This window comes from Echeneis naucrates, chromosome 21 (genome assembly GCF_900963305.1).
Source record: "Echeneis naucrates chromosome 21, fEcheNa1.1, whole genome shotgun sequence".
In the NCBI taxonomy this organism is placed as follows: domain Eukaryota; kingdom Metazoa; phylum Chordata; class Actinopteri; order Carangiformes; family Echeneidae; genus Echeneis; species Echeneis naucrates.
Genome location: NC_042531.1, coordinates 3,882,620 through 3,895,081, shown reverse-complemented (window position 1 = coordinate 3,895,081; position 12,462 = coordinate 3,882,620). Strand labels below are relative to the sequence as shown.

At 43.1% G+C, this 12,462-nt stretch overlaps 1 protein-coding gene across 3 annotated transcripts in view; it reads left to right on the top strand.

The window, feature by feature from the left end:
* Positions 1–12,462, top strand: part of LOC115035266 (mitogen-activated protein kinase kinase kinase kinase 4-like) — a 65,254-nt gene that overhangs the window by 48,115 nt on the left and 4,677 nt on the right. For 2 of the 3 annotated variants that reach the window (XM_029493012.1, XM_029493011.1), the window contains 11 exons: positions 980–1,264; positions 3,027–3,136; positions 4,662–4,822; positions 4,991–5,088; positions 5,778–5,956; positions 6,110–6,227; positions 6,716–7,063; positions 8,108–8,222; positions 8,815–8,982; positions 9,213–9,356; positions 11,725–11,859. In XM_029493012.1, the coding sequence (XP_029348872.1) occupies positions 980–1,264; positions 3,027–3,136; positions 4,662–4,822; positions 4,991–5,088; positions 5,778–5,956; positions 6,110–6,227; positions 6,716–7,063; positions 8,108–8,222; positions 8,815–8,982; positions 9,213–9,356; positions 11,725–11,859 (1,861 nt within the window). Of the gene's footprint in view, positions 1–979; positions 1,265–3,026; positions 3,137–4,661; positions 4,823–4,990; positions 5,089–5,777; positions 5,957–6,109; positions 6,228–6,715; positions 7,064–8,107; positions 8,223–8,793; positions 8,983–9,212; positions 9,357–11,724; positions 11,860–12,462 lie in introns of all 3 variants that reach the window. The other variant, XM_029493013.1, reaches the window with a different exon arrangement.

Sequence of the window (12,462 nt, the reverse complement as noted above, 5' to 3'; positions counted from 1 at the left end):
TAAAATCTCTTCTCAGCAACAACAGGTAAGGCGTCTGTGTTTGGACATGTTTCTCCTTTTCTGCTGTTACGCTCTAAAAACCTGGGTTCTTTAGGGGCTTTGCTCAGATTTGGAGCCTTTCTTTTAAACCAATTGCTTCCAAAGCCAATAAGTCCTCAGATTTTCTATCCAAACACTTATTAAAATAGGTGATAATGCCCACCTAACAACTTAAATCCACTGTTGTGGTGTTGAGCTGAGCCGGTAAACGCCTTAAGGCAGTGGTTTTTAAATTGAAGCATGGATACTTTTATATGTCAACAGGTCGTAATACAGTATAACAGTTGGTTTTAAATGGTTCCTGATTCTGCGTCTGGAATGTAAAACTGAAGTTTTCTGAGCACAGAGGAGTTAAAGTGAAATTAATGATAAATGATGCCACAAAGAACCTTTCAAGGCCCTTTTAGATATGAGCCCTTATTAGATTAACATGGCTGCAACTTTACCTTCACGCCTGAATAAGCCTTGAGGGCCTTTTGTCCTTCCATCACTTTCAACACAAAAAGTCAGAAATAAATTTCGTCAGATTAACTCAAAGGCTCAGCATTAAATTCAGGTCGTGTTCTGCCACTTCTAATCTGAATTTCTACATTTTTGAATGTTTCTGTAACGGTCTGTGGCGTTCCCACCGACTCGTTCAGTTTACAGAAGAAGATTGTGACCCCTGTTATAGGCACAATTTGCAAATGTCTCTCATACAGACTATCAGGAGTCCTTACTCTTTTCCCAAAGAGAGGTGTGAGGTGTGCCACATATGCTACGTATTCCATGACTGAGCTCTTTGAGCTTTGACATGGAACAGCTTTAAGCTCCCATACGGCTCCAATCTAACAAACGCCTAAAGATACCCTGAAGCCTCCTTTCTTTTCAGAGTGCTTTGCATGCAGACTGACCTGCCCCCCCCCCCCGCCCCATGTGTTCTGTTCTTGTTGTCTATAAGGTCCGTTCCCACCGGGCTGCTTTAAAGAGCAGTGGCAGCGTGGCCCCAAACTCCTCCGCTACCACCCTGCCCGTTGTGTCGCGGTCACAATCTTTCAACGAGCCGCTCGCCCCTAGCTTTGAAAATCTCCACCTTCGCAACAGCCAGGAACCCCACCAACACCATCACCTTCCATCTCCATCACCATCATCCTCATCATCGCCTGCACACACTGACCCACAGCCCCACCCTCAGCCTAGGCCCTCATCCCATGAAGCAGCTCCTTCAGAGGAGGTCCCGCCCAGGGTAAGGACAGGAGCCGAGACCTCCCCCGGCTTAGACTGGCAGCAGTAGATAGATACTGGATATGATCATCTGGACGATCGTCCTGATTCCCAAGAGCTCAAATGGCTGTTATCCCGAACAGCCCAATTCATCACTTTAATAGTTTCCACCCTCTGCACAATTCTTTCTGCTATCAATAATTCATTGTTTTCTCGGGGTGCAGAAAAAAAGAGTTTTTAGGCGAATTATAGATGATTTAATTAAATCCGCATTAAATTAACATTAAAGAATGAAAAGAGCAAGTTGGACAGAGGAATTAAATTACATTTCTCCCCAAATCCAAAATTAGGCAGCTAGGTGGCCTTACTCCGCCGAATATCACAAGAAAGCAGAAGTTAACATCACTCTGTGTGATACGAATCAGTGTTGACACAAACAGACGTGGCCTGCTGTTAATATGGCCACAACAGCCAGGCCGACCTTTTCATAACCCAGCTGGAAGCTCTGAGACAATGTGGAGCACCAGGAGAAGTTTAGAAAAGCTATCTCATGTTGTCTTTTCTTCCCCTTTCAGACAAATTTAGCATTTCACTGTAGGAGCATGGGGACGTAAAAACGATATTGAATTACTACGGAGGGAGAAAAAAATAAGCAGAAGATGAGGGAAAAGAGTTTTTTTCCCATCTGAATGTGAATCTGAGTGTAGGAAGGAAAGGAAAGCTTTTTGGCACTGCCCCGAAATGTGGGAGGTGAGTGATCAAAAAAAAGCACAGAAAGACTTAAATTTAGTCCTTCGAGCCAAAGTTATCTGTCCTCCAGAAAAGGAAACCTGCTGTTATGAACAGAGCTGCTTCCAAGCTGAGCCACAACTTTGTAGAGACTTAACTGTACACTACGTAGACTCCCACTACAACATAAATCAAGGAAATGATGCCGAGACGTCATTTCAGTATAGAAATACAGCTCGTCGCTCAGGAAGGACTGACCTGCCGTTAACATCGGTGCCTATCTTTTAAACTTTTTTCCCTAACTTAAGCTTCTAAAAAAAGAAACAATGGCATTGGCTGCACTGACTAAGTTGAGTTCTGTTGTGTCACGCTGCTCTTTTGACACCATCAATGTTCTGCATTGGCTTGACTGGACAGATACTGGTGCTCTGCAGTGATCCTCTGGGTGTGATAGGGAGATACGACAGAGGGGGACTTTTTTTAAAGCTTGTTTTGTGGTGCATTAATTGAATTTTACAATTTAATTGAAACATGCGTTTTGGAGCACTCAAATATTCTCAGTCTGCAGATTCATTGTGCTGGGAGGTAGTAGACGGATTCCAAATTTGGTAGGGTTAGGGTCATAATCCACAGCCATTCTAAAGTGCATATGCATTGTTTGTTTCTGTCACAGCTCTGTTATAAAGAAATACTCGTGATCTTGTAGGCAAAGTGACTGAGCTGCAGCACATAATCCTCTCAGACCGACAGGTTCTTACAGCTTCTAATGAGCTCTGAAGGACACACAGCCAAAGTGGATGTGCCCACATGTTATCATTTGATACAGGTTGTGATTAAATTAGCCTGCTGCAGTACAACACAGAAGTTTTCTATTAGATGAGGTTGATGCTGATCAGGGCTGTTATGATGCTGCCGCAAAGCTGGAAGAGAGATTTCGTTGGGTTGAAATGGCTTTTGTGTAGTTTTTTTTTTTTTTTTTTTTTTTTTTTTTTTTGTATTCAAGTACAGTCTCAGAGTGTGTATGTGTGAGCTGGTTGCTGTCTTTATCATAAAAGGTTCCTGTCAGGACTACATCACGGTCCCCGGTGGTGTCGAGGCGAGACTCGCCTCATCACCATGGCAACGCCTCACACAGCAGCCATGCCGTTCATCGCAATGCCGCAAGGTAAACTGATGCAACTCACTGTTTTGTTTTTGCTTCATTATTTTGGACTTTGTCTATATTCTCTTTTTTCTCTACTCCCTCCATTATTGAAGCTGTTTGTTCTAAGACAAATAACAAATCTAATTACTGTAGTCTTGTGGTTTGGGAACAAACACACAGTTCATTGTATTTGTAAAAGGACTAGAGAGACTTTCCTGTGGGGGTAAAAAAAAAAAACCTCAGCATGGTCTAACACTTCACACATCTGAGACTCAGTGACTTTATGTATTTTACTGTACTGTATGAAGTTACTCAGTTAAATTATGGCCCTATAAATGACATCATTAATAATGAATGAACTCTACATTGCACCATTAAAAATTAATGTACAACTGATTGGCTCAAAATAGTGAAGAGCCTGAACAGAACATTGCATGTATAAATAAGGTATAAATATCTTCAGATTTAAGAAATCCAAAAATCAGTATTTTTCAGATTATAGATCAATCTGTAAATGAGTGCCAAACTACAGAGAAATGTGTGTAGGACATAGCTGGGTGTTGAATAGTGTGCTGGTCTTATTAGCGCAGTTCCTCTATCTTTACACAGAACATTTTCTGGAAGTTAAATCATCTCTTGAAAGCTGCAAAATGCCTTTCTTTGTGTCAGAGTGCTGTGAAGCAGCGTGAATCCAAGGTGCTGTTTTCAGCTAAGTAATTATAAGGAAATAAAAAAAAAAAACGGGTTTCTCAAAGGCTCTGGGGAAAACAACAAACTCTCACCTTGTTTTGAGAGACATCAAACACACAGATAGATTAACTGAAGGAGAGGATTGTGCACCCGCTGTCTTCACTGCCTGCCTGTGTTGCTGTAGTCTTTGTGCATAGAGCTGTGTGGGAAGATTTATGTAACAGTGCCAGCTCTCTAACCTTGTGACACTTGTGTATGAATTTGGGATCACGGGCACGCACACTGGTTTCTATTTCCAAACCACCAGCCTTCTCAGGAGATTTTCGACATCCTTCCCTTCTGTTAAACCCGGGGTGCCGCAGGTTATTGAGTGACACACACCCTGCTTTTGCTTTTGTTCTCCTCGTCAGGGAAGTAAAATATACTCCAACAAACTTTACAGTGACATAAGTGGAAAAAAAAAAAAGTGTTTTAACATTAAACCACATTTTACTTTTACACTCCTTCCCTTTGTGGGTTTGTCACTTTGGGGAATGTGCTCTTATGCCATTGTAGCATTTGTTCAGCTTTTATTTTTCTCAAATTTATAAAAAAATGATAGTTTCTTTAAAAAACGATGAAACATTATTCACAAGGTTGAATTTTTCTGGACTGCAGCTCTGTCATAAAAGAAAAGTTTTATTTGAACTTTAAGATATTCAACATTGGCCCAGAATGATAGAATGAATTTTAAAGTTATACATTTCTGTGTAAGTATAAAATAAAAAAGCGAAAAGCTATTGAGCCGGTTCAGTAAGTGCAACAGCTGACCTCCAGTTTAACGTTGGCTTCATCTCTGACTGTCTTGGCTCTACAGCGCGGCGGAGCCTCGGCTGCTGTGGGAGCGAGTGGAGAAACTGGTTCCCAGACCAACCAGTAACAGCGGCAGCGGAGGCTCCAGTTCCTCCAGCAGCTCCAGTAACTCCAGCTCTCAGCCCGGTTCTCACTGCGGCTCTGGAGAGAGATTCAGGGCCCGCTGTGAGTCCACACACACGTTAACAAATCAGCACTCACTAACATGCAGGTGGACATTACAACTGAAACACCACCTGAGCCTTTACTGTGCTGAAGTAAATACCACTTCAATTAAGCTGCTACACAAACAGTTTTGGAACAAACTGACCGTTTCACCTCCACCTCCTTCAGCATCTTCCAAATCGGAGGGCTCGCCCCTCCAACGGCCAGAGAATGCTGGGAAAAAGCCAGAGGAGAGGAGGGACTTGGTCAGGCCGAGCAGACCAGCGGTGAGAGTTGAATCAAAGCTGTCTGGCCAGCGCTGTAGCTCCCTAGCTGGGATCGATCTAGCTTTAGATGTGTGCTGATAGCTTCAGAGTGTGACACAAAGCTGAAGTGTGAGAGATGAATTCACGTGGTCTCAAGGAGGTCTTTCTCTTTTGTGTGTGTGTGTGTGTGAGAATAATATTCTGGATTGGTTCATGCGACTTTCCCACTGACACTTTGTGAAATGGTTGTTTTATCTTTGGATCAATCACTGGCTGAACGGTATCGCTTGCTTTTCCTCCACCAGTCTCTCTGGCTCAGCAGCAGACTCTTAATTCATGCCTCCTCTAACCTTAAAGAACTGACATTTTCTTCTACACTGTTATAATTTTGCATCTTTACAGCTCTAACTGTCTCATTATTAGAATTAATCTACTAACCTCAGCTACAGTAGCTTGAAGAGCATCAGCTGTACAACAATCATCTTTCCTGGCTTTGCTGCTCTCACGTTGGCTTCACATTGGCTGGTTTACCTCTCTAACTACTCTTCCTCTCCAGCAGCTTTTCTTTCCTGCTTTACTTTTTTTAATGAGGATTAACTGAGAATCACTTTAGCTGACAGTTAACTGAGAGAATGGACAGATTTCCGACAGAGGGAGAAAAACTGAAATCGTTGACTTTGACCCACGTTCCACCTCTCACCACCTCTTAGGACCTGACGGCTCTGGCCAAGGAGCTGCGTGCCGTAGATGATGTTCGCCCGCCAAATAAAGTGACAGATTACTCATCCTCCAGTGAAGAGTCTGACACCACCGATGAAGATGATGATGAGGAGGTTGACCAGGAGGCAGGCGAAGAGTCAACCTCTGGCCCAGAGGATTCCAGAGCTGTGTACGTATTCAAGTCGGACTTCTTGCACACTTTATACTGATATTGTAACAAAGGCCAGGCAGTTCCTCTTACATCGAATAAGCAGTCTCTTTCCTGTATTTGTAATCCTTGTGTTGCATATTTGTGTCTAACAAATCTCCGTCTGTCCCGTAGATCTTCTAGGTTGAGCAATGGTGAGACAGAGTCAGTGAAAACCATGATTGTGCACGATGAAGGAGAGAGTGATGCAGGCTCAACGCCCTGCAAAGACAGCACGCTCATCGTCAGACAGGTACAGACTGAAAACACATTATTTATCACCTTTTTTTTTGTTTTTGTATGTGCATTTTGTTCATTCATATGGCCCCGAGTGTCTTTCCATTTTGTTTTTTCTCTTGTTCTGTTCTGCATCCTCTGTAGCTCCAGAATTACAAAGCAGCTCAGTGTAGGTTGGACACACAGATCTGAAATATGCAAATAAAGACTCTCCACTAATTCAACACCAGATAATCACGTTAATTAAAGTTGGTTACATTTTCAGTCTTAGCAGGTGATATAATTTCAGCAGTAGGCACTGACACACACTACTGAATATCTGCTCTCTCCTATCAGTAAGGACCAGAAAATGAATCACCATATAATGACTGCTAACAACAGATTTCTTTCCACCTGTAGAGTATCCTCTATAGTTTGCCCTTTGCCGTAGCTAACACCTTCCCTTCTCCTGAACTCGTCAGGAACACATCTAGACCCAAAGTCTACCCCTCTTTCTACTTCCAGAGTGCAGGTGACAACAGAAAGCATCCGGTCCCCGGTCCGGGCCAAACCCAGACCCCTGGCCTGCTTGCAGGCTTTGCCCCTAGCCCCGGCTCGGTGTTGGGGCCAGGTCTGGGCCACCACACCCCCAGCCCCCACCATCATCATCACCACCACCACCATCACCCCACACAGCACGCAGACAGGAACGGCTTTGCCGGCCGCATCCACCACCTCCCAGATCTGATCCAGCAGAGCCACCATTCCTCCCCCTCATCCTCTGCATCCAACTCCCCTTCCTCTTCCAGCCTTGCCAGTCCTTCCTCCATGTCCCCCCAGAGTCCCCTGGACAAGCTCGGCATCCTCACAGAGGTATGTCCCCCAGCCTAAACACGGAGGCCTACTAAGGGGAGCAGTTTCTTGTGTAATTTTGAGCACCAACAGCAAAAAGAAGTCAGGCTGCTCATTACCTGCAGTAACTGGGAACACAGTAGAAACCAGTTCATAGATGGTTTAAAAAAAAAAAAAAAAGCCAGAACAGGGTATGGAAAAGAAATGAAATTCTGCTTCGATTGATTCTTTCGAAATGTGGTCTGACCAGCCATGATGGTGACATCTTCTCCTGCATCTTTTATTTATCAGATTTGGTAGGCTGCCCTCTGCTGATCACGGCGGACACTGTAGATCTGCCTCTGCAGGCCCCTCACCAACATTTCTTGATTTTCTTTCTTTTTTTTGTCCCCCTGTACTGACACATGTGTCAGTATGTGTCAGTATGTGTCAACATGTGTCAACATGACTCCTTTGGACATACAAAGGGAGGACAAAACTGGTCCTAATATTTTTGCCCTGTTAATACCCTGTTATATTTTACATAGACTTATAATAAAAAAAATCCAAAATCTACTCAGAGGCGAAGGATTACAGCTGCAGTCTTTTTGCTCCAACAGGCCTGTTAGCTCTGCTTTAGATATTTTTTGCTGAAGTGTCCTCTGAGGCTAGTTGTGGTTTTACAAGCATTCCCGCAAAACATCTAAATCTCATTTTAATCCTTGATGTCGACTATTTTCAGCAAACACATCAAATTCTCACATTCCCCAGACAATAGATCATAGCGAACAGGGCAGTTGGGAGCGGAACGGCAAGTACATTTCCCATGGAACTTCTTTAGTTTCGTTTTCCCCTTTTGTTCTTTTGTCTGCAGCACTCCATATTTTTTTTTACCCTCCACAACCATTTTTGCTTCCCCCCCCCTCAGTATTTATATTTTACCCTTCAAACGAATGCCCATTGTGTTTGCATGCAACACATACAAAACAACTGTTTGTCAGCTTGTTTGTAATTGTCCTGACTTTTCAAATGTACCGTAAGAGTTGTGATAGTCTGTCGTTGCTAAATCGTATTCTCTCTCTGTAGAGCCAGTCTAGTAACAACATGCAGAAACACAAGTCCTCTTCCTCCTTCACTCCATTCATCGACCCACGCCTCCTCCAAGTTTCTCCGTCCACTGGCAGCGCCCTCAACAATGTTGGTATGTCCCTTCCTCCAGTGGCTACTCCTGATCTCAGGCCTCCACAGCACCAGGAACATATATTCACAGATCAGGCTCAGGAAGATAAGTCAGCACAAATGGGATATATATGTAAATATTTTGGGTTATTTTTTTATCATCCAGCCACTGACCCCCTTTTTTATACTAGAGAGTTCAGTATGAATTTATTTAAGGTTTGATGAGGGCTCGATGAGTTTTGATTGTCCTACAGATGCAGTTTAATAGTAGAGACAAGCAGTGGCCCCCACTCTGATACAGATGTAACATGCTGCAGATGCATTTCAGAGGTTGCACAGCCTTTTATGTGCCCCAGTTTAGATAACAGCCAAGAAACGTCCGTCATATCTATTTCTCTGCTGCCCTGAAGTAAGTGCCCCTAAAACTTCTGTGAAAGAAATTTGGACAGACAACTGTGAACTTCCTAAAATTATCCTGGACTCATTGTTACCAAAAACCAATGAAAGAGATCAACTCTAATGCCGACCATTTGATTGACTCCCCCCTCCCACCCTGACTCGTAACTACTACATCCTACATCGTCCTACCTAAGCCCCTCCATTTGACCTTTTAGGCTACAGCAATGATGCCCGGCTAGCTGAGGCGCTGAGGGCTGACCCATCTCGAAAGGGCTCCGTGGTCAACGTTAATCCGGTCAACACTCGTCCTCAGAGTGACACACCAGAGATCCGCAAATACAAGAAGAGGTTCAACTCTGAGATCCTGTGTGCGGCCCTTTGGGGTAAACCACATTTTCATTGGTCTGAGAGCTAAAAGCAGCCATGATCTTTTTAGGTTTGATGTAAATAATATATTTATATTAAGTTTTATACTTACTACTTTAATATTTCCTGAAGGTTCTCACCACCTGGTGGCAGAAAAACTCTACTGAAGTTACACCCAGCTCCATCTGTTTGACCAGACTGCAGTCATTCTGGTTGTTGTTATCCTAAAATATGTTTGTGTCTGCAGGAGTGAACCTGTTAGTGGGAACAGAGAGTGGCCTGATGCTGTTGGATCGTAGCGGTCAGGGGAAGGTTTACCCTTTAATCAACCGACGGCGTTTCCAGCAGATGGATGTCCTGGAGGGGCTTAACGTCCTGGTCACTATATCAGGTACACACACACCTCTGTGACTTCCAAAGACATTACATTGCGTTAAAGTGTGCTACGCAAATGTCAATATACTTAACAGCCATCCACTTACCAGTCTTGCCAAGATCTTCAGCCAATGCTGCTTTTAAAAAAACCACAAGGTTATGATCCCCGCTCTGAGCTGATTCAGTATCAGAAAGTGACCAGACTGACCGACTGAACTGGGGCTAACTGCTCAGCATGCTATCTTTGGTAGAAGCAAAACAAGACGGATCTTAAAATGTAGTTAGTTAAGTTATAATGTGACTGCAAAAAGAGATTTAGGTCCCCCCACACTGTGATTAGAACCTGAACTACACATTTTAAAGACATTTAAAGACTTAGACTTTAAAGTGTAGGACTAATCAATGACATGTAATGAAAAGAACGTGTAAACATACACAAGGGGCATGTACACAAATTGATACAATTACACAAAAAATGTACACAATTAAGGGCAGCACAGCAGCATGTTTACTGCTGTTACCCCACAACAGGAAGGTTGTGGGTTTGGTTCCCAGCCTGGGGCCTTCCTGTGTGGAGTTTGCATGTTCTCCCCGTGATTGCGTGGGTTTCCTCTGGGTACTCCAGTTTCCTCCCACCATCCAAAGACATCATGTTTGGGTTTATTGGTGACGGTAAACTGTCTGTAGGTCTGAGTGTGAGTGGTTGTGTGTCTCTGTGTGTTGGCGAACTGTCCAGGGTGACCCTGCTCTCACGCACTGTGAGCTGGGATTAGCTCCAGCACCCCCCACGACCCGGAAACGGATAAGCAGTAGAAGATGAATGGATGAATTAATGTACACAATTAAGATCATGCATGCATAATCTTGGCTACAAACATGCAGACACACCATAATTTAAATCTAAATATTGTAGTATGAGTTCACTATGCAACCAGAGAAGGAGTTTCACTTCTGCTTGCTCCTGCTGCATCAGCTCATAGTGCATCGTGTGGTCGAGAGACTATGTTGTGCCTACTTCTCCTCCAGACTTAACAATGTCACCTGCTAGTCACACTCAAACCTGCTACAAACAGCGTCCTGTGAGAAGAAAATGTTTGTGTCTGAAGTTGCATAAATATTTTTGTCCCCTACAGACACTTAAGTTCCACGATTTCTCAGATTGAAAGTGCATCCACGTTCTTACTTCTCTTTCTCAATTTCACCCGCACACGAGGCAGTACAGTGTCACAACAAATATTTTGAGCTGAACGGATATTGAGTAAATCTCTGCCAGTTGAGACCACGTCATGTGTGTGCACAATATGTAACGCTTACACACACACTTGCATTTTCCGTGATGGTAGGAAATGGCACAGAGAAACATGCGTCGATTTCCTTCTATGTAATTTTTGTGCGTTGCCAATATGTAAAATTACGCGTCATGGAAAGTTGTATCATTCCATTGTTTGACATGAAGCCAAAAATGAGTTCGTTCAAAATGCCTTACAACATTAATACATATGATTGGCAACGCAGCAAGCTAGTTGGAGCTAGTTTTTATAATCAATGACCAAAAGGGGGAATGCGACACCACATTAATAGATATCATTAGTTATATTAAGCAGGTGCATCTCCAAGATGTGTTTTGGTTTCACTAACAACAGCTCACAAATGGACATGTTCAGCACTAATGCTCAGTTGTTGGTCTTTCACCTATTTCTCCATCAAAGTTAAACTGCTCTGAATGAGACATGACTCAGACTTCCAGAATGCTTTTCATGAATTGAAGTATTTTGTATGGTAATATCTAAATGTCTTACCTAACACAAAAGCCACAGGCTTTGTAACTGCTGCTTCAAAGCCTTGGCACATCTCCTGCTCCTCTTTTTACTTCTCAACTGATGTCCATGACTTGTTGAGCATGTCTCATCTACTTGGAGCAAAGAGCTAAAATAATTCCCTGACAGATCTATTTATTTGTACATTATGAATTAAAAATGACCAAAATAAGACAACTAGTGACGGGACACTTCTTATATCATCCTACAGCAAAACAAAGCAAGACAAAAAGGTGGGAATGCTTGTCACACGTTTACATGTTGTTCTCAAATTCTACTTCCTGAAATGCTGCAAACACTGGAGGCACGCAACGTAGAGGGGGAAAATTGCACCTTCTGAATCTTCTGAAGTACAAGATTAATCAGGCTAATATTTACAATCATTCTGACAAAACCCAAGTAAAACAATACTGTAGGTTAAGCAAAGTCTCAACAAGCACTCAGCAGTCAATATGGAAATTTTAAGTGGTTTCAGGGTTAGTCCAAGTCCAAACAGGTAAAACCTGCAAATCACTGCGATTCCTGAAGTGAATGAGTCCTGATTTGACTTTTCTTGACCAACGGCAGGTAAGAAGAATAAGCTCCGTGTCTATTACCTCTCCTGGCTGAGGAACAAGATTCTGCACAATGACCCTGAGGTAGAGAAGAAACAGGGTTGGACAACTGTAGGAGACCTGGAGGGCTGCGTCCACTACAAAGTCGGTAAGTCATGAAAATGTCCTGATTCTCCCACATTCTCCTGAGCAGAATGGTAAACTGGACAAAGATCATGGATGGTGCATAAGTGAGGGATGGGCTTCACTTCAAACTGGATGTCAAGAGACACATACTACGCAATCGCAAGTTCTTGGTTCAATTCTTTTTGGGAAAACTGGTAGCATGTCATCCCTCCAAACTTTCTTGTCTTTCTTGTTTTTGTTGTCTTCATATTATTGTGTCACATGAAGGCAACGAAAGTTTGAGAGCATTAAGGTTAATATTAGAAAAGGTTTGTGTCCTAGCCATAACTGCACTGAAAGGGCAAAAGCTGACCATTGCTGCTTCGTGCATGTTTCCCATGAGAAATTAATCCAGACTGTGGAGTCTGTTCACAAACTTTGCAAACTCAGTTGACCATACAGATCCACAAGAGCATGGAAAGCCCTCAGTTAGGAAATACTGCAGGCAGGACGCCCAAGTTGACATATAACTGCGCTGTCCTGTCTAAAATCCAGAATGTCATTGGTGATGGTCGTGCCAGCGAACGACACTTCCTGTTGGAAACTCCTCTTCTTAGTGTTTGTCATTATTTGTATAAAACTGTCC